This window comes from Ambystoma mexicanum, chromosome 10 (genome assembly GCF_040938575.1).
Source record: "Ambystoma mexicanum isolate Mex_15411 chromosome 10, UKY_AmexF1_1, whole genome shotgun sequence".
In the NCBI taxonomy this organism is placed as follows: Eukaryota; Metazoa; Chordata; class Amphibia; order Caudata; family Ambystomatidae; genus Ambystoma; species Ambystoma mexicanum.
In genome coordinates, this window is record NC_090932.1 from 1,033,450,261 (window position 1) to 1,033,471,911 (window position 21,651).

Consider the following 21,651-nt stretch of genomic DNA (forward strand, 5'->3'; position numbering starts at 1 on the left):
TGTAGTTTGAAGATTCTGCTGATGAAAATGCAAGCTATCTGGGCGGCCGACGGGACACCGACAAGGGAGAGAAAGTGAGCCATCTTTGTAAAGGTGTCTATCGTGACCATGATGGCGGAGCAACCCCCGACAGTGGTAACTCCACTATGAAGTCCGTGGAGATTATCTGCCATGGGCGAGAAGGTAATGGCATCCTGACTAGTTCCCCTAGAGGAGAATGATGAGGCGTCTTTGACTGCAGACAAATGGGAAAGGACCCCACGTATTCTTTAATGTCCTTCCGCAATGTAGGCCACCAGAAGTAGCGGGAAACCAGTTCATGAGTGCTTGTGACCCCACGATGTCCAGCCGTCTTGGAGTCATGACACATACCCAGGACCTCCTTTTGGAGGGATCGGGTAAGTATAAATGCTCTGTGTCCACGAAAATAACAACCGTCTTCTCGGGTCAGGGCCAATTGGTCGGAACGTGAGAGCTGTTGTCTCACTGCGGGATTGGATTGGGATTTTAGACGTGTCAAAGCCCGGAACTGTATGTAATCCCATGGCCATCCGAGGAAAGATGGGTTCCGACCTGAATAGCTCGCTGGGAAGATGTTCTTTCCGGGACTTTGGTTATCTCTCCCAGGGATGAACGTGAAGGGGATTCCGAACGGTGAGAAGAAATGTGCCCATCGGGGGCATGTATGGGCGTACTGGAGGATCCTTAGATTGTGATTGTCGGTTCGGACTTCTACTGGGAATTTTGCTCCTAGCAATAGGTGGCGCCACTCCTCGAATGCACGTTTATGGCCAGCAGCTCTTTTTCTAGTACAGTGTAGATTAGCTCAGCGGATGCGAGTGTTTTGGACAGGTATGACACTGGGCGTTTTTGATCTAGGTCATCCATTTGGAGTAGGACAGCGCCTACGGCGTATTGTGAGGCATCCGTCTCCACTATAAACCTGCGGTTGTGGTCTGGAGTCACCAGGATTGGAGCAGAAGTAAAGAGTTCCTTATGTTTTTCGAATGATTGATCTGTGATTGGAGTCCAAGCAAAAGGGACTCCCTTTTTGAGGAGGTTCATCAATGGCAGAGGTAAAGTTGAGAAATTCTAGATAAACCTCCAGTGAAAATTTGAAAACCCCACACAACTTTGGAAGTCTTTACTGGAAGCGGGAGTGGGCCAGTTCTGCAAAGCGGACACCTTTTCCGGATCCATCGCTATCCCTTTAGCGGCCAGAACATAACCCATATATGTCACTCATGGCTGATGGAAGGAGCATGTATGCAGCTTGCAGTATAAGTGGTTCTGTTGAAGTCTTCGTAGGACCTCCGCCGCGTGTTTTACATGTTCTTGGACCGAAAATGAGAAGACCAAAATGTCATCTAAATAGACAATGAAGTTATGAAGGAGTAGATCGGCAAAGAGGTGGTCCATGAATCGCTGGAAGATAGCGGGGGCGTTTGACAGGCCAAAAGGCATTACTCTATACTGGTAATGACCAAACGGTGTTCTGAATGCCGTCTTCCACTCGTCGCCCGACCTCACTCGAATAAGATGGTAGGCTCCTTTCAGGTCCAATTTGGTGTAGATACTGGCCCCTTTTACTGCCTCCAGGATATCAGGGATCAATGGCATCGGATATTTATCTGGGACCGTGATTTTATTCAGGCCACGAAAATCAATGCAGGGACGGGGTTTGGGGGTATTTCTCTTTGGGACGAAGAACAAGGAGGCACCTGCTGGAGAGGTGGTCTCGGTGATGATACTCCCGAAGGACCTCCTTTTCTGTGGCCGATAGGATATACATTTGACCAAAAGGTAGGGGCTGGTTCGGGATTAATTCAATAGAGCAGTCGTCCCTCCTGTGCGGAGGCAGTTGAGTATATTCGTAGGTGGAGAAAACCTCTTGGTATTGTTGATAGATCTCCGGAAGAACAGAGATCTAATTGAGGCTAGTTACCCTCTGGGAACTTGAGAGAGTTGGAGCCGGGTCTACCAAGACCTTTTCTTGATTTCCGATACAATGCGTTATGCAGTATTCCGACCCTAGGAAGAAGGATCCAGCCGTCCGAATTGATAAAAGGATTGTGCTTCTTGAGCCAGGGCAACCCTAAAATAATTGGATGGTGCGCTGCACGGATGATATCTAGACTGAGGATCTCCTGTTGAGAGGAAATGGACATCAATAGTGGGCTTGTTTGGTCCTTGATAGGTCCCGAGACCAAAGGGCTCCCATCCACACTTTCCACTCGGATGGACTCTGCTTTGAAGGAACGAGGGATACCATCGGAGGCTGCCCATTGGTCATCCACAAAATTACCTGCAGCCCCACTATCGATAAGCGCCGGGATGTCTTGTAGCAAGTGATCCCCGATGGTGAAAGATACTTTGAGCACTAACATGTTGGTATCAGTATGGTTGGCACACATGAATGAATGAGATGTCTATGAGGAACCTTGTTGTAACAAAGGGTCCTGAACCGTGGTTCCTCTTACGGGCGGACGCTGGCGTTTCTCGAGCATCTAGGTGGCACAATTGGGCATTCCTGTACGGTATGTGTGTTGGAGCCACAATACATACACAGTCCTAAAGTCCTTCTGCGAACTCGTTCTTCCGGTGTTAAGGGACCTCTGGCTGCTGTCCCCAACTGCATAGGCTAATCTGTAGTAAACACTCACTTATGTGATCTCATGAATTGTGATTTGACGAATTGACTTCTGTTGTAAATGATCAGATGACTGTATTGTGTCCTGAAGAAGGACTTCAGAGAGTCCGAAATGCATAGGCAAATATTGTCTCTGCACTGACTTTGTAAACTAATAAGCCAGAGTTTAACCTTTGGACGCTAAGAGCACTAAGAACATCCTTTCATTTTTTAAATGACTGTATTAACCCAATATATTAGATACAGCAATATACTTGTACACGATATCTCCCCCTCCAGCCTCCATGAACAGGACCGTACCACCAGTTTGGTGAGTACACCCATCTTTAATACTTGCATTTATAACCAGTATAACAACAACAGCCAGACTAAGTGTACCACCATCTGTCCTTAGGAAAACCAGACAGTGGTGACGCACGACGACTCACATCCTGGCACAATACTTAGAAAACAGCACCAATAATATGGTGAGTGATTCCCACTCCCTCATTTTTGACTGTGATAAGCAAGTATAAAGAAAGGAGCTAAACACATACATATGGGAGTGACATTATGTTCTTTCTCTCACCCCTGTCTCATTGCAAGTTTACAACAGGGATGAGGATTTAGAAGACTGGTCTTGTGCAGCTTTATAGTGATCCACCACACAAAATGTCACGCCTGTGTTTGGGTCCTGAAGAAAGTGGGACAGAAGCAATTGGTATCCCACTGAAACCGGTCGACCATTTTTTATTGCAGAATGTCTGAACACCAACCAGACGTCTTTGATAAATTAACCCGTTTTCTGCTGTTTTAAAGTTGTACGAGTGAAAAGATGAGTAGGGGGTATGAAAAGCAAACTACACTCCTTCCCGTGCTCCTTGTTCCGGTATTTCCGTATTTTAGTATAGTATGGAATTTGTTTTCTATGCACTATTTGTTGCACTTCTCTGAGATTGCAGTTTGAAATAAATTAGGGCCAGCTTTCTCTGTCTATCCCCTAACCCTAGATAGGCGGTACATCAGCTCCCACTGGGGACAGTCACACGAGGGCTACCTAGTGATGGTTGGAGGGCCAGCTTTAGCTAAATCAGAAGGCTTCTAAAAAATATTTGAAGTAATAAAATGTCACCTGGACTTTTTTTGTCTATCCTGCCTACGGGCCTTTGGTCCAGGTTGAGGGGCCCACTTGGTCCAATATTGGATTTAGGGATTTTGGTTGCACTGGATAGGACTTCCCTTTGCTCCTTACTCATTTTTTCCATTTTAGCAGCAGTTTCTCTGTGTTTTTCGAGGAGTCCATGAACCTTGCTGTGCAAAGGGGCATCCGGTGAGTAGTGGGCTTACAAGCTGTTGGCTGCCTGTCAAAGGATGTGGCACTTCTGTGATGCGCTTAAATGCAGACCTTCAGAATGATGCAGGCGGTAGAGTCTGTTGTCAGAAGGAGGCCGGTATCCTTGCAAGGGTAAGGCGGTCTCCCCTTTTGGCCGGGCGCCAGCTCCTCCATGTGGGAGCGAGGTTTGCCATGTGGGTTGCGTGGCAGGACTGGCCTATCCCTTCCGTGTTCAGGATCGGCAGGTTGCTGCATCCCATCCTTGTCGCCAGTTGCTAAGGGGTCCAGAGGTACCGGGCCCACATGGCCCAATGTTAGAGAAGCATATTATGCAAAATGGGAATTATTCTAGCTTCATTGTCTCTATCATCAAGGGAACTTATAAATACCAGCATACTAATTGATGTAATCTTAAAAGATTCCATGAGTTTCTCTTTTGTCTTTTAAAGCTTTGAATACGACCAAAATATAGGCTTGTGAAATTGTTATTTATAAACATGCAGAAAAAACTTTGAGTTGTACAAAAAAAGCAAACTTTTTTTGTTCCAAGTGAGCTGACATTCAAATATTCTTGACAGAGGCGTGCAATATCCGGTCCGCTCTCTTCTGTCTAGAATCCCTGCCACTCAAATGACCTACAGAAAATTGGCTAAACAATGCCACCAGCATGCGAGAAGGCACACCTTTTCACAGAAGACAGCACAGTAATGTCAGTGATGTAAGATGATTTGTCCAGGATCACTGTATTACCTGCTCTCAAAACCAGGATACAAGCATGAATGCTTTGGTTCCAGTCTCGAATTTGGATACCTAATCACCTCTCAGACTAATACTTTATGCTCACCATTGGAGGTCACTGCATGGGTTTTACAAGTCCCCATTTGACCAAACCAATTTTCTAGACCTTTACCACACTGATGCTATGTTAATTTTTATAGCAACCGCTATCTGGCACAGGCACATTGATGATAATAGCACTTGTTGTGCTACAAAACAATACATGCAGGTTTATCAACTTCAGACAGTGGAACGCTGGGTCTACCTTGCAGGAATTTAGGCCTACAGAGCAGGGTATGGGCTGGTGGCAGCTACATGATGATGTGACAGTGGCTCTAGGTATCCTCCATTTTTGGGATACCAAGGCCCTGCCATAGGAATCAATGGATTCCTACACAAAGGCAAGGTGGCAACTGGTGGTCTCTTGGTTTCCTTTGCCTTACCCCTTTGTTTCTCAAAGTTCTTGGACGTCCTGACTCTGTTCCTTTTCACAGACAGTCAGGGTTGGAGGCACGTAGGGGGGGTTCACCACATTATAAAAGGACCCTTTATTGACCTGGGTGAGTGGAACTTAAAGCCACTGAATGACACCAACGTTAGCTCCTGGCTCCATATAAAGCGTGACAACAATGTGCAGGAGCACAGCTTCACATTACATTTCATCTAGGACCACTTTGAGTATATGCATGACATGCAAGCACATAGCATTACAAATGCGTGTTACTGAGCCCACTTTAAGCACTTGTGGAGTTGCGGGAGACCAGTTCATGCTTTAACCAGTATCAGTTCAGGACATGTCAAACACTGATGGGCCCCATCTTCAGAGGGCCATTTACATGGTTCCTATTGCATAAAGTACTGCGCCGGCACGGAACACACTCATCTCCTGCACCCTTAGGAGCGCTGGCATGGGGAGTGCAGTGTTTCCCATTAAAAGGCGCGGGCAGCCGTGCCACTTTGTTTCTCCCCTACCCCCACATGCGGGAGACAAACACAGCAATGTGGCAGTGGGGGCAGCGCTCCCGGTGGCAGCTCTTCCCCCAGTCGGGAGGCGGACAGATGGATGCAGTGATGCCCGCAATTTCCTTTTCTGTGAATAAACATTCACCCCTTGCAGGGCCAGGAACTCCCTCTTTACTTCATCTCAGACCGCAGAGCACAAAACACTCACCGCCGGTGGACCCAGGATCATTCTGGGCCTGCCGTCATAGCGACCTTGAAGGCTGGCTGTGCACCCACCTTCAGCCTCGCTCCTGTCTGGAGTTCAACAGCTGGGCCCCTCTTTCCACTCTCCGGTGGGAGATTTCTTGGGGCGGCACTGCCTGCTTCGTCCTCTCTCCACCACGCGGGGGAGGCCGCATGGCATCTTCTTTCTTCCTGGCGGTCGACGCTGCCTCAAGACAGTACGGGGCACAGTGGCCCATCCTCGTTGCCATTGTTATGACTGGACCTGCGGTCACGCAGGCCAGTCGGTCCATTGCTGGGGGCACCCAGCACACTCATTGGCCCAAACCGTTGCATGCTGGCTCACGGCACAGCCCGAGGGCTTGCTGGCGGCACCCAGCAGACAACAAAGGACAGGGGGCTCCCTGTCCGCCTGTGGTCACACGGACGCCTCAGTGCCTTTTGGGGACCCAGGCCATCATATCTACACGGGCGTTGATTTGGTCACATGGTCACTCACACGTGACATGAGCATGAGCCCTTCACAGGGGCTCCTTGTCCTTAAAGGGACATAACGCATAGCTCTCAACTCACACGCTTTTGGCGGGTGTCACCTTTGCAACACAAATGGTTGAGAGCTATGCATAATGCCACAGGTGTGGATAGCTTTCTCGAATCACATGGAATTGGAAAACATGAGATCAAACTCCTAAGATTAGTCTTAGTGGTAAATTATGTTAACACACATTCACACACAATATCTAGTGTCCTTTGGACATCAGGATAGGTGGCAATAACAACCATGCTCGTCTGCCGGTTAATTGGACATAACCCGTGCATCTGTCCATTTTGTACCAACAGACATTATACTTACTCATTCTTCCGTTCCTCCCGCAAACCTTACACTTCAGGTTCCATCCCTACCATGTCCAAGATCTCAGAAAACTCTTTCCTCCAAATCTTTTCCTTAGTGGCCAACGGATGTGCCATACCAAGGAGTTCACTGCCACCCGAACCAGAGCAAAGCCTGGTATTGGTCTCCCATACTGAGTGCCAACGCCCCACACTGCCCCTGGTTGCTTGTAGTTGCTGTAACCGGCTGTGACCCCTGGTTCTCCCCACTAAGGGAGGTGACCCCAGCCCCTGACAACCCTTGCTCCCACCAGGCCGGCCCATGCTGTGTCCCTGCTGGAGTTGACCCTCCCTGCGGCAACTGGACCCCGACCCCTTGAGGGCTGATTCACCCCTTGATGGTGCACCGCCTCTGCATTACTTGCCAACTGATTAAATGCATTAATGTTACCACTCAATAATTGACCATTTCCCCATGCTTGCGCACGCTGCATGAACATACCTTGTACCATCTCCAAGGATGTGGGTCCTTCCGCAGCTACTACCACCTGTCTGGTTACAGAAGTGCTGGACGTACTACCACGGTTCCCTGGAGCCTCAGCAGGTGCAGACACCGGTAAAGCTACAGCCTCCTGTGCCCTCCCTTTTCCTCTTGCCCCAGTTGATCTGCGCTTCTTTCTGGCCTTGGCTTGTTGTTTGCTTGCCTTGGCCCTCTCCTTCAAGGTTCTCTTCCTTTTCGATGTTGGCTCCACTTCTTCCTTGCTGTGTTCCTCCTCCTCCTCTTCTCCTTCTTCTAATACTTGTATCTCCCTTAATACTTCTTCATTGGAGCTGTTCTGAAACATCAGAGGGGAATCCGCCCTTTGGCTGGGACCAGATGTATCTTCCCCCAGCTGGGGAACCAATGCATTCATCCAATTAGGACGATGTTTTGCTGCTGCCAATCTGGCCATGGACAAAAATGCCTCCGGATCCATCCTCTTGCAGTGAGGTTCTAACAAGCTTTTCTTACACTCGGGTCCTTGCACCATAAACTGAAGCACTTTCAAACATGCTTTTGTGATTGCCTAGTTCCTTTTTGGTAGCGTTGTTGTGCAGCATTGCCTTTGCTTAATGTTACAAATGGACCTCAGATTTATGCCTTGTTGCCTTAGCTCAGTAGCTCATTAGCCTCCCGCAATGTCTCTTGAATGTATTTAAAAGTTTCACCCAGGTTTCCCGATGCAGTCAAAGAATTTTACCAATGTCCAGATGTTTCACCCCGGCGGCCCGCTGCCGCTCACAGTATTTAACAAATTGTCCTAGAATGTGCAGTTGTATGTATGTTTCACCCAGGCGGCCTATGCAGTAAAAGTATCTACGAATGTACTAGACGTTGTTCATCTTTGCACCCCAGCGGCCCGATGCAGCCAAAAGTATTTACCCAAAGTACTTGAACTTTTCGGCTGTTTAACCAGGCGGCCCGACGTAGGCACGAGAATTTCTGCTTGTGTTTATGCCTCACCCCTTGGTGGCCCGGATCTTTGTTTTAACCTGGCAGCCCGATGCAGTCACACGCTTTCACAATTGTATGTTCTGTTTCACCCCTTGGCGGCCCGCTGTCATGATCTCTGCTTCCAAAAGATCAGGACTTGCCCGACTCCCTTGGAAGCAGACCCATAACCCTGGTTCCGAGTGCCAGCCAGTCCCAATTGGGACCTTTTGGACCCTGTCCTGGCGCCAGTGGCACCAGGCTCATAAAGATGCCCAGTCCCAGCGCTGGAAGCGCCGGGCTCATAATGCTTGGGTGGACTTACCTGCAGCAGACCATGCTGCTTACTTACCTGCCAGTTGAACCCCGGATCCTCTTCTGTTTGGGACTACTTTTCCTGTTGGGTGGGGCAGGAGCCACTCCCTAGGTTCAGAACACTGGAACTCTTCTGGAAAGCAGGAACTCTTTTCTTACCTAGGCGTGGCTGTGGAAGGAGACACCTAAGCACTACAGGAGGCTATTTAAACCACACCCGATGGATGAATCTTGCTTTGTGTTATTCTGCATTCTCTGCAGCAGAACGCTCATCGTGTCTTCTGCTTCTGATCCTGGGCCTAAGGAAACAAAGGCTTACCATCCTGGAATCCAGTCTTCAGCAGCACCTGTAAAGACAAAGAAAGAACAGGTTAGCACTACGGTCTTCAGTGGCAGCGCATCTCTTACCTGGTCCATCGGCTGTCACCAACGCCTCGCGCTGCATTCCGGCATCTGAAAGACAAAGGCTTACCTACTCTTCGCATGTTCCGGAGGTCTTCGCACTGCATTCCGGCATCTGAAAGACAAAAGCTTACCAGCTCTTCGCACGCTCCGGAGGCCTTCGGCGCTGCATTCCGCATCTGAAAGACAAAAGAAGGTGCGTTTAAAGACATTGGGCAACTTTATTACTCACGTGCCATTACTCCTTACCACGCCGAATCCAGTGGGTATTCCAGCACCCTTCAGCTTCTCTAAAGCTCCGAACTTGTACCTGCAAGATAAAAGGGACAGTTAGTGCGCATCGTGAAGCAGGCTACAAGCGCTTACCTACGTGCTTCCAGGCGCTTCTATTCCTCACGCGGGTTCGATCCTCAACTCTCATCAGCCCGCCATCGCCGGAACTCTGCAAAACAAGAGATATCATTACAAAAGACTTTTAAGACATTTGAAGCGCCCAGAACTTACCGTTCGTGCAGTTAACGACGGACAGCAGTCCTCTGAGGTCAAGAGGCCTGCACCCTTATCCAGTGAAGGAACTGGTTACGGCACCCTGCCCCGAGGCAGATGGAGAGCTCGGCGTTCACTTACCTAAGGTGAAGGCGTTAACCTTTGGGGTTCTACAGGAGAAGAGAAAGGGAAGAGGAGAGAGGCACCCAATAACCCCAGTTCATTAATCCCATATTTTCTATCTGCAGACATCTTACTCTTCGAGTCAGACATACAGTGCACAGAGGTCCAGCCCAAAGAGCCAACCGTGTGTTACACATCACCTTTGAAGATACGGCATTCACCCAGTCAAGACCGGCGCCTCTGCGGGAATCAGGTGAGCGTTACAGAACACAAAGCCTACCGCAAAACTCCCACCCAGGCGCTATGGAAACCTCGGATACCGACCAACTAGCCCAGTTACTTGGGGAACTAAGAGCAGAAGTGCATGCAGCCCGTCAGGAAACGAATGCTCTAAGAAGGGAACTGATTATTTCCAAGGAGCGAGCAGACGATCTCGCTAGACAATTGCTACAGTCACAAGAAGGACAAACTCCGTTACCCGCATCAGGGGCAAATCTTCCTTCAACATCCTCTACGAACCCAGTGCAGATCAACCTACCTGGGAATGTACCTCTGGCTCCGCCCGAACGATTTTCTGGTGACCCAAAGAGGTTTGCAGTATTCATTAATCAGTGCCGGTTGCACTTCTTATGCCGGCCAGCAGCCTTTCCAACTGATCAAGCTAAGGTAGCTTTCGTGCTTTCGTACCTTAGTGGCAATGCAGCAGACTGGTCTATCCCTCTAGTTAATCAAGATGATCCGGTTCTCCATGATTTTCAAGCTTTTCAGCTCAGTATGGAAAAACTGTTTGCAAGACATTCACAGGGGCAGGCCTTGGACAATGAGCTCCTTTCATTGCGACAGGGTAATCAAGACCTTTTGGCTTATATTGCGTCTTTCAACAGACTGATAGTGGAAACTCGATGGCCTGAGGACAAAAGGATTACGCTGTTTTATAGAGGTCTACGTGGAGAGCTCAAAGATGTGTTAGCCCAAGTAGTGCATCCCCCGCAAGACTGTTCGGACTATATTGACTTAGTCGTTCAAATTGACCACAGACTGCAGAACAGGAAGGCCGATCGTTCCAAGTTTGATGCTCGAGTATTTTCCAAACCACCAACTCCTACCAAAGGAGTAGACTCCGGGGAACCCATGCAAATAGGGGGCCTGAAAGGACCACTAACACAAAAGGAGCGGGAAAGGAGAAAACAGCTGCAATTATGCCTCTATTGCGGAAACCCAGGGCACTTTCTTCGAGACTGTCCGGTGAAACCAGCCAAGAAGGCAGTAGGAGCTGCAGTTACCAGGGTCACAAACTCTGAGCAGGGAAACGACCTCGCCCGACAAGAATAGAGGTCCTCTTGCCGAGCGTTAAAACCAGTTCCGTGACCTCGCATTTTGTGATACCTATGGTCCTCATTAGCCCTGAACATCCGGATCGATTACATGCGATTGAAGCTTACGTCGACAGCGGTGCCCTTGGCAATTATGTGGATCATGAAATGGTTTTGAGGATGAATCTGACTCTTTGTCCAAAGGCTGTAAAGGACGTCATTACTACGGTGGATGGTACGGAGATAGCCTCCGGACCAGTAACGCATATCACCCAAGAAGTGACGCTAGTAAGTCAAGATGGACACCATGAGAAGATCGTGTTCGATGTGATCAAGGCCCCTCAGTTCCAGATTATTCTAGGAATTCCTTGGTTAGAGAAGCACAATCCTCAGATCGATTGGCGAGCAAGAACGGTTCAGTTTCCAGAATGTGTCTCTACTTGTCACCCTCGACCTGGTGTTGCACTGGCAGCAATTTCCTCGGAGGCTCCCCAGTTACCTCCTGAATACCTAGAATTCCAAGATGTTTTCCGGAAGGATCAGGCTAACTCTCTACCTCCTCATAGGTCTTATGACTGCCAGATAGACCTGATACCTGGATCTACTCCTCCTTGTAGTAGAATTTATGCCCTCACCGAGCCTGAGAATCTTCACCTCCGACAATACCTGGATCAATACCTAGCGAATGGGTTTATTCGTCCTTCCAAGTCCCCTGCTTCCTCAGCTTTGTTCTTCGTTCCAAAAAAAGAAGGGGACCTTAGAACTTGTATAGATTATCGCGCCCTGAACCAGATCACCGTTAAGAATAGATATCCGTTACCTTTGATCCCTGAACTCCTGGACCAAGTCAGAAAAGCATGCATATATACAAAGCTGGATCTTAGAGGAGCCTACCACTTGGTACGAGTAAAAGAGGGCGATGAATGGAAGACGGCCTTCCGCACCAAGTATGGGCTATTTGAATATCAGGTCATGCCCTTCGGACTTTGCAATGCCCCGGCCGCCTTTCAATATTTTATGAACGATGTCCTCAGAGAGCTCATAGATGTGTGTGTTGTTGTTTACATTGACGACATCCTCGTTTATTCTTCATCGGAAACTGAACATCGGAAACACGTGAAAATGGTCCTCGAGAGATTGCGTCAACACAAACTTTTCGCTAAGTTGGAAAAATGTGTTTTCAACGTGACTGAAGTTGAATTCTTGGGATTCATATTATCACCTAGCGGAGTGCGTATCGATTCAAAGAAGGTCGATGCAATTCTCATATGGCCATCGCCATCCTCCGTAAAAGGTGTTCAAAGCATGTTAGGCTTCGCTAACTTTTACCGCAGGTTTATCCCCGAATTCTCTCGAATAGTCCAGCCCATCACCGCCTTGTTAAAGAAAAACAAACGTTTTGAATGGTCTACCGAGGCGGAACAAGCTTTCCAGAATTTGAAGACTAGATTTATCTCTGCACCGATCTTAAAACATCCTCGCCCAGAACTCCCCTACATCGTTGAAACTGATGCTTCGAGCCTTGCCATGGGGGCAGTTCTATCACAAAAGGACCCAGTAACCAATCAGTTGCATCCCGTGGCATTTTGGTCCCGCAAATTCTCGCCTCCTGAAATCAATTACACTATTACTGATAAGGAACTTCTAGCTATCAAGTCCGCCTTTAAGGCTTGGCGGCATTATCTTCTGGGGGCCCGACACACCGTTACTGTGATTACAGATCACCGAAACCTGCAATATTTGAAAACCGCAAAAGCTCAATCCTCTAGGCAACTCCGTTGGGCACTATTCTTTGCCGAGTTTGACTTCATAATTACCTATCGACCTGGTACAAAAAACGGTAAAGCTGATGCCCTTTCTCGGATGGGAGTGGAAGAACATTTGATCAATCCTAAACCTGTACCTATCATTCCCGAACAAAGAATTCTAGGTGTAATCGCCACACAATCCATAGAGGAAGTTAAGGATAAAGCCAGGCTACTGGTAACTCCAGCAGACATACAGAATTGGCATCAGCAGGGAAAGGACTTTACGGTGAAGGACAACCTATTATATTTCCAAGAACGGTTATAGCTGCCCAGCACAGATTTACAGAAAAAGGTAATCTCTTGTTATCACGATTCTTTAATGGAAGGACATCCCGGTATGACCAAGACCTCGGAAAAGATCAAGCGCTACTACTGGGGGCCGTCTTGGAAAAAAGATATCAGAGACTTTATAATGTCCTGTGGAGTATGCGTCCAAAACAAGAGTCAAAAGGAAAAACCAGCCGGCCTCTTACGCCCTATTGACATCCCGCCTCGCCCTTGGCATACGCTTTCTATGGACTTCATCTCCGATCTACCTCCATGCTCCGGATACAATACGATCCTAGTAATCGTGGACCTATTCTCCAAGATGGCGCATTTCATTCCACTCAAAGGCTTACCAACAGCAGCAACTCTGGCCCGAGAATTTCTCGAAAACATCGTCCGACTGCACGGTTTTCCTTCAGTTCTAATTTCGGATCGAGGTAGTCAATTTATTTCTCATTTTTGGCGAAGTTGCTGTCGGTCCGCTCAAATTGATGTGAGACTTTCGACCAGCCACCACCCTCAAACCGACGGACAAACCAAGAGGACCAATCAAACTCTGGAACAGTATTTGCGCTGCATGCTACAACAAACTGAAAAAACTTGGAAAGATATCCTTTGGATAGCCGAATATGCCTACAATAACTCTGTCCACTCGGGAACTGGGAAGACCCCGTTTTTTCTTTTATACGGTAGTCACCCTCGAACCTCGGAGTTGGATCCACTCCAAGATCTTGGAACACCAGCAGTAGACCACCTGCATTCTACAATCACCCAAGCCTTTAAGGAAGCCGTTTCTCACCTTCAAAGGGCTAAAGAACAATACAAGAAAGGAGCAGACCAACATCGGAAGGAAGCCCCCCAATATCAAGTAGGAGATAAAGTCTGGTTATCCACCAAATATCTACCTCTAAAAGGACCACGCACATTCAACCCAAGATACCTTGGTCCCTATTCCATCACTACCATAGTAAATCCAGTAGCGGTCAAGTTGGACTTGCCCCCTCACATGAAGATACATCCGGTCTTCCACGTCTCTCTATTAAAACCCGTGCAACCTCAAACCCGACTAACTACATCTCCAAAACCTATTCTAGTTGATGGAGAACTCGAGTTTGAAGTCAAAAGCATACTGGATTCCAAGATCTCCAAATCTAAACTATTTTACCTGATTGACTGGAAAGGCTACGGTCCCCAAGAAAGATCCTGGGAACCTGCAGAATATGTCCACGCGCCTCGTCTAATCAAAAGATTTCATCGAACATTTCCTAACAAGCCCAAACCCCCGGAGAAGCCCGGTTTGGGAGGGGCCTTGAGGGGGGGTTCTGTCATGATCTCTGCTTCCAAAAGATCAGGACTTGCCCGACTCCCTTGGAAGCAGACCCATAACCCCGGTTCCGAGTGCCAGCCAGTCCCAATTGGGACCTTTTGGACCCTGTCCTGGCGCCAGTGGCACCAGGCTCATAAAGATGCCCAGTCCCAGCGCTGGAAGCGCCGGGCTCATAATGCTTGGGTGGACTTACCTGCAGCAGACCATGCTGCTTACTTACCTGCCAGTTGAACCCCGGATCCTCTTCTGTTTGGGACTACTTTTCCTGTTGGGTGGGGCAGGAGCCACTCCCTAGGTTCAGAACACTGGAACTCTTCTGGAAAGCAGGAACTCTTTTCTTACCTAGGCGTGGCTGTGGAAGGAGACACCTAAGCACTACAGGAGGCTATTTAAACCACACCCGATGGATGAATCTTGCTTTGTGTTATTCTGCATTCTCTGCAGCAGAACGCTCATCGTGTCTTCTGCTTCTGATCCTGGGCCTAAGGAAACAAAGGCTTACCATCCTGGAATCCAGTCTTCAGCAGCACCTGTAAAGACAAAGAAAGAACAGGTTAGCACTACGGTCTTCAGTGGCAGCGCATCTCTTACCTGCTCCATCGGCTGTCACCAACGCCTCGCGCTGCATTCCGGCATCTGAAAGACAAAGGCTTACCTACTCTTCGCATGTTCCGGAGGTCTTCGCACTGCATTCCGGCATCTGAAAGACAAAAGCTTACCAGCTCTTCGCACGCTCCGGAGGCCTTCGGCGCTGCATCCCGCATCTGAAAGACAAAAGAAGGTGCGTTTAAAGACATTGGGCAACTTTATTACTCACGTGCCATTACTCCTTCCCACGCCGAATCCAGTGGGTATTCCAGCACCCTTCAGCTTCTCTAAAGCTCCGAACTTGTACCTGCAAGATAAAAGGGACAGTTAGTGCGCATCGTGAAGCAGGCTACAAGCGCTTACCTACGTGCTTCCAGGCGCTTCTATTCCTCACGCGGGTTCGATCCTCAACTCTCATCAGCCCGCCATCCGCCATCGCCGGAACTCTGCAAAACAAGAGATATCATTACAAAAGACTTTTAAGACATTTGAAGCGCCCAGAACTTACCGTTCGTGCAGTTAACGACGGACAGCAGTCCTCTGAGGTCAAGAGGCCTGCACCCTTATCCAGTGAAGGAACTGGTTACGGCACCCTGCCCCGAGGCAGATGGAGAGCTCGGCGTTCACTTACCTAAGGTGAGGGCGTTAACCTTTGGGGTTCTACAGGAGAAGAGAAAGGGAAGAGGAGAGAGGCACCCAATAACCCCAGTTCATTAATCCCATATTTTCTATCTGCAGACATCTTACTCTTCGAGTCAGACATACAGTGCACAGAGGTCCAGCCCAAAGAGCCAACCGTGTGTTACACATCACCTTTGAAGATACGGCATTCACCCAGTCAAGACCGGCGCCTCTGCGGGAATCAGGTGAGCGTTACACCCGGTTCTACATTCAGGCAGGCATTCGCAGCTCAAATTTCATGCTTCATTGTTGCCTTACCCGGCAACCGTGCCTTTTCTGAACCGCTCCGAGGTCCTCGTTGCTCGCCGACTGCTTCGCTCAGCTGGTCCGGCTCTTCCCTCGATCCTGTGTAGTCTCTCTCCGGCCCCGCTGCTCCTGCTGCCCTCCGGTCGGCCGCTCCAGGCTCCTGCTCCTTCGGTGTCACAGGCACCAGCACCGCATCTCGTCCGCTGTCGAGTCGCTCCTGCTTCCTGCCTTCTTGATGCTCCGAGCAGCGACGGCTGCTCCCACTCCTGTGCGGCGGCTTCCCAGGCACCAGCATCGCGGCTTCGCGATCGTCTCCTTGGTGAGACGGCTGCTTCTCAGCTTCTTTGTTCCTTCACACGTCCGGCAGTACCTTGTGATGAAAACACAGGAAAACGAAATTCCTTCCTTCTCGGTGGCGGGCGTCCTTTTGCAGGGGCTGGATGCTTCCTGTAGCAAGACGCCCACCGGTTATAAGGGGCACCCCCACCCCTTTCCTGTTTGCCCTTTGTGCGCTTTGCAGTGCTTTTGCGTGCTTTGCTAAAACCCTCCCCGTTACCCAAGGGGGAGGAAGGAGGAGGAACCTGCCTGAGTTATCGGGGTGCCTCCTCCATTTTTGTTGTCTTCTGTCGTCACCTGCATTTCCCTTGCACGTTAGATTACATGTAAACTACCTCGAATTATGCTACGGCAGCATACATGCCAACCCTCCCGATTTAGGCGGGAGACTCCTGATTTTTAGGTGAAAAATATTGCTATTTTTCACAGTATCCCGCCTAAAATAACTGTAGCCCCAATGCATTCCAATGTGGAAATATGCGTCTTCCGATTTCCCTCTTTAAATCTCCCCTCCCAGGTGTATCTGAATGTTGGCATGTATGCGGCATACTTGCCAACCCTACCGATTTAGGCGGTAGGATACCGCTTTTTAAGCAGTCCTACCGCCTACCGATTTTTTGACATCAAATACCGATTTTTTTTTGTAAAAAAAAAAAAAAAAAAAAATTTTTTTTTTTTTACATTTTTTTTTTTTGCCCATACCAGCTCGGGGAGTCTTTCAAGGGCTCCCCCGAGCTGGCGTACCGGGAGAATGCCAGGCATGCAGGCTTTTAATGTCAAAGGCACCCACGGCGGTGGGCTAAAAGCGCCCTTCCGCCGCGGGTGCCTTTGGCAAAAGGCGCCATTAGCCCCCCACCACGCCAACTCGGGGAGTCTTTCAAGGACTTCCCCGAGCTGGCGTAGCGGGAGAAGGCGCGGCATGCAGGCTTTTAATGTCAAAGGCACCCACGGCGGTGGGCTAAAAGCGCCCTTCCGCCGCGGGTGCCTTTGGCAAAAGGCGCCATTAGCCCCCCACCACGCCAACTCGGGGAGTCTTTCAAGGACTTCCCCGAGCTGGTGTAGCGGGAGAAGGCGCGGCATGCAGGCTGTTAATGTCAAAGGCACCCACGGCGGTGGGCTAAAAGCGCCCTTCCCCCGCGGGTGCCTTTGGCAAAAGGCGCCATTAGCCCCCCACCACGCCAGCTCGGGGAGTCTTTCAAGGACTTCCCCCGAGCTGGCGTAGCGGGAGAAGGCGCAGCATGCAGGCTTTTAATGTCAAAGGCACCCACGGCGGTGGGCTAAAAGCGCCCCTCCACCGCGGGTGCCTTTTGGTCAAAGGCGCCATTAGCCCCCCCACCACGTCAACTCTGGTGAGTCTTTCAAGGGCTCCCCCGAGCTGGCGTGATGGCAGAAGGCGTGGCAGGCGCCTCATTGTCATTGAATGCACCCGCAGCGGCGGGCTCATTCAATGACAATGGGCTGCTGACGCGCCCTATTCCTATCATTACCTCCTCGACTGACTATTTTTGAAACTTTAAGATTCCTACAGATTTTTGGTCACAGAATGTTGGCATGTATGTATGCGGCAGGCCCCGAGCTAAAGAGTTGCTGTCACATACACTCCAGGTAATACTCAGTAAGTGCTATGTGACAGAGAAGCTTACGTTTCTCTTTTCCCTTTGATAAGAAAATGTATATTTTATAACATGTCTTTCCTCTCTGACAGCCAGCTGGCACGTCACAGTGAGATTTTGTGAAAGCGAGGATTACGCAGCCGCCGTTTCTCTTTCCCGCCTTCGTCTCTTCCATTCAAACGGGCAGGGAGCACCTCTTATTTACATACGAGGCATGGCCATCCAATCACGACAACTGGCGTGACAGACGTACGCGCGCGCCCTCGTTTCACACAGGCGCGTACCCTGCTCCACGAAAAATGGCAGAAACGAAGGGAGGGGGAGAAAGAGAGAGAATTGAGAGAAGGGAGTGGTGGCTGGGTCGCGCGTGCGCAGTGCTTCTTTGCTGCACAGTCTTTTATTGCTTCAGTCCATCAGGCTGGGCTGGCAGCAGAGGAAAGAAACGGGTCCTCATTTTCTTTTTTTTTCATTTGCCACCGTTTTGGAATTTCCGCCAGAGGAAGTTTTTCAGCCTGTCACAGGAAGCAACGCTGCAGACAACCTTTATTTAAATAAAGAGCAACCCCACTTGTGCATCTGACCCTTGGGGGAGCCCACTGAATTGCAGACTCCCTGTGCACCCCCCCCCCTCCCCAAAGATGTCTTACCAAGGAAAGAAAAACATCCCTCGCATCACGGTGAGTTGGGGGGGGGGCGGGCTGCATTCAGGGTGGGGTATTCTTTTGCAAAAGGGAAGAGTCTTTGTTGCTGCCTGTGATGAACCAGCCTTGCCAAGGAAGATGCAGGACTAGAGGGGGAGATGATGCAAGATGGATGGAGCAGTGCACAATCTCAGCCTGTGAATTACCACAGCGAGATCACGTGAAACACTATTCGTGGAATCTGCATCCAGGTGCAAAATTGGCACAGTTCTCATCAGAGCATACAAAGGGCGCGGGTGTGGGGTGACCCTAACCTGTCATTTTTTTTAATGTGCACTTTCCCTGAGCGGGGGTGGGGCGTACAGTAAAAATGGACACAATGCATTTTTTCCTTTCGATGCTTGTCTATCCCCGTATGGAACGTATTTTTAAAATCAGATTCGGTGTGTGAGGTGTGGTGGTGGTGTGGGGAGGAGGTGGGGGGTAAGGGAATGGTGGTGTGGCAGATGATCAGCTGTTTGCTATATTTGATCAAAACACTTGCTGTTCTTGTGAATGCAATGTAAGAGAGGAAGGATGTGTCAGTTGGAAAAAAGAGGTGGTGGGGGCGTTTCAATCCATAAAAATCTACGAAATTCATTTATAGGACTTATTGAGAGGACCTAATAGGCGGTACTCGAGCTAGGGGCGTAACATTGTCGGCTATTTTTAAACTGACAATGTATGCTGTTCACGTAAAGACCCTGTGCAAGGGGCTTGTGCAAGTACATGTTACGGGCGGGGAGATGATCAGGGATATATGCCTACAGTAAAATCCAAGCACTTCACATCACTGTGCCCATTGTAGAGAGGGAGATCGAGGGCAATAGATGCTCAACTGTGTTGTTTTAAAATCACAATTCAGTTCATTCCTGCATATCTTCTTAGAAGAGACGGGTGCATTAATTGCTAGTGTAAGAACCGCTCGGCCCGTTCCTGTAAAAAAAAAAAAAAAGCTCACACGTGTGGCACTGGTGGATTGTGTGGTTGCCATACTACACATTTTAGCAATTTCAGGCAAACTTATGTGTAGAGGGGAGGGGCGCGTGAAGATATTCAGCAGCTGTTCAATTCTGTAAAATGCATGCTACTTGTGATGAAAGGCTTTTTTCAAGTGGGGGGGGGGGGGCATCGATTGCTTGATTTAACAGAATGGCATGCAGCTGTTATAACGTTAACAGTCCGGTGGTGTAGTGTTGCTCTTCATGTTTTAAAACCAAAACACATAGTATAATACTACACCACAATCGGGAACATTGAGAGGGTTGTCGCTGTAATGCCTGGCTATGAGATACATTTGTCGTCACGCCAGAGGTACAGCTTAAGGAAGTGTATCGCTAAGTGTTCTCCAGCCACCCCCTAGAGATGCAAGAAAGGGCTGCAGAAGGTTGCCCGCTTGCGAGCATTCTACGCTGCTTTGGAGCCTTGCTTACAAGTCTGCTGCTTTCCCAAAGAGGCTTTCATACCCTGATACAAAGAGACTGCTGTGATGCTGGGCAGCAGAGCCGCAGCGACCATCCCTGAAAGCGCAGCAGATGGGTTGCTGCACGTTTCCATCCTCTAGTGCAGTACAACAGCCCCTAGTGCAAGTGGCTCTGCCCTTAACCCCTCCCCCGTACCCAATTAAACCACAGAACCGGTTGGCACGGGGAAATGTTGGCGTGCGGGCAGGCACAAGAGCAGTGCTCTGGGCGTGACTTATCTATTGTGATGTAGAATTAACTGTTTTAAAGCGCATACAACTGACTGTATTTGACTTTTAAATAATTAGAGGTGGTTATGTAGAATTAGTTATGTCTGTTGGTGCCAAAGAGTCGTCCACATATAGACAATTCTTCACTTCCAATTATTTGTCGGAATGAATGGGTCGTAGTTCTAAATGTATCACTTCTCCACTTTTCATCAAACAGAAAGGTTGCTATGTTGTAGCTGCTTCATCTTGTCATTCGTTGGCTGGAAGGCTTGGTTCTTTGGGTTGTCGTCTTGCAGATATCGCGCCTTTCAGTCATTGAAGACATGGGCACGCCTAATAAATCTGTGGCATCAGGCACTTGGGTGTGGAAGGATGTGAAACAAGCAATTGGTGGTCGTGTTTTTTGAGTATCGAACATTTAATTTTGCCATTGCCAGATGTTACATGTCATCACTCTGGCTCTAAGCTTTGCCCTGATGTTTTTTCTCTCCTGTCTATAGCAAAGGCATCCTCTCTTGCAGGTGTCTTCAACCTTGGGGTCTCCAGATGTTTTGCACTAGAGATGCCCCCTTTGGCACACGGCCCTAGCTAGCAGTTAATTGCAACGGTTCATGGGAGTCATGGTAGAAAACATCTGGAGTGCCGCAGGCTGCAGACCCCACTGCCTGTTGGATAAATAATGTTGCATCTTCACCTTTATTTGAAATTCTAGATGGGTTCAGTTGCCTGGGCAATGTTGTCTTAGGCCTACTTCTTTTTAATTGCTTTATTTTTTACAGTGTTTTTGTTTACTAACATGCATGGAAGTGTTGACTCTCTGACCCATTTTTGTGAATCTCATGTAAGACGGTATGGGTGCCACTTTAACTGTCAGAAAGATGCGCCTTCAATGTGGAACTTGTGTGTGGTAATACATGCATTGGATGATTGTGGTTGGCCATTGTTTGCTCTATTTTCCAAACGCAGTATGTCTTTTTCTATTTTAACAATGGGCAGGTAAGAGGTGTCGTTCTTTTATGCCTTGGTACAGATGCATTTTGGCTTATACCTTGCCAAGCTCTTCATGTAGCGATGCAATATTTTGCAAGGAACAATACATTAACAATTGATTAAGGTGTTCAACCATTCCAAAGCAGGGCCCCGTTTTTAGCTCTTGGGATGTGGGTGTTGATGGCAGGGGGAAAGGGCCTAACTGATAGAGGAGCAGCCAAATGTCTCATGTTGTTTGCTCCTCTATCACTCTGTTGGTTTTCTTGCATGATCTCTGAAACACCAGTGACTGTTAATGACCTCTTCTCAAGGTCTCTTCCATCCTTTTACAACTTTGGATCGTGCTACTTGCCGGTGGATGGCTTTGAATTTGCTACACTCTACAGAAACACTTGTCAGTCATTTAGAAAGTGATATTAAATGTTTTTTCGGGGCTGGTGAATTTTTAATCATGGCCAATGAATTAATCTTAAGAATTGAGGCCTTCTAGTACCATGTAGAATGGCACTTCATTAGGCTTAATGTAGACGGCTTCATTTCTGACTGTCTTTGCTTCT

The 21,651-nt window shown here is 48.7% G+C and overlaps 1 protein-coding gene across 3 annotated transcripts in view; it reads left to right on the forward strand.

The window, feature by feature from the left end:
* The window catches only part of LOC138491968 (dihydropyrimidinase-related protein 2), a 581,041-nt gene that overhangs the window by 261,164 nt on the left and 298,226 nt on the right, over window positions 1–21,651 (forward strand). Inside the window, exon 1 of one of the 3 annotated variants that reach the window (XM_069618858.1) lies at window positions 17,881–18,408. The exons of the other annotated variants lie outside the window; for them this stretch is intronic. Within the exon in view, the coding sequence (XP_069474959.1) occupies window positions 18,370–18,408 (39 nt within the window). The 5' untranslated portion in view covers window positions 17,881–18,369. Of the gene's footprint in view, window positions 1–17,880; window positions 18,409–21,651 lie in introns of those variants that run through there. 3 annotated transcript variants of the gene reach the window in all.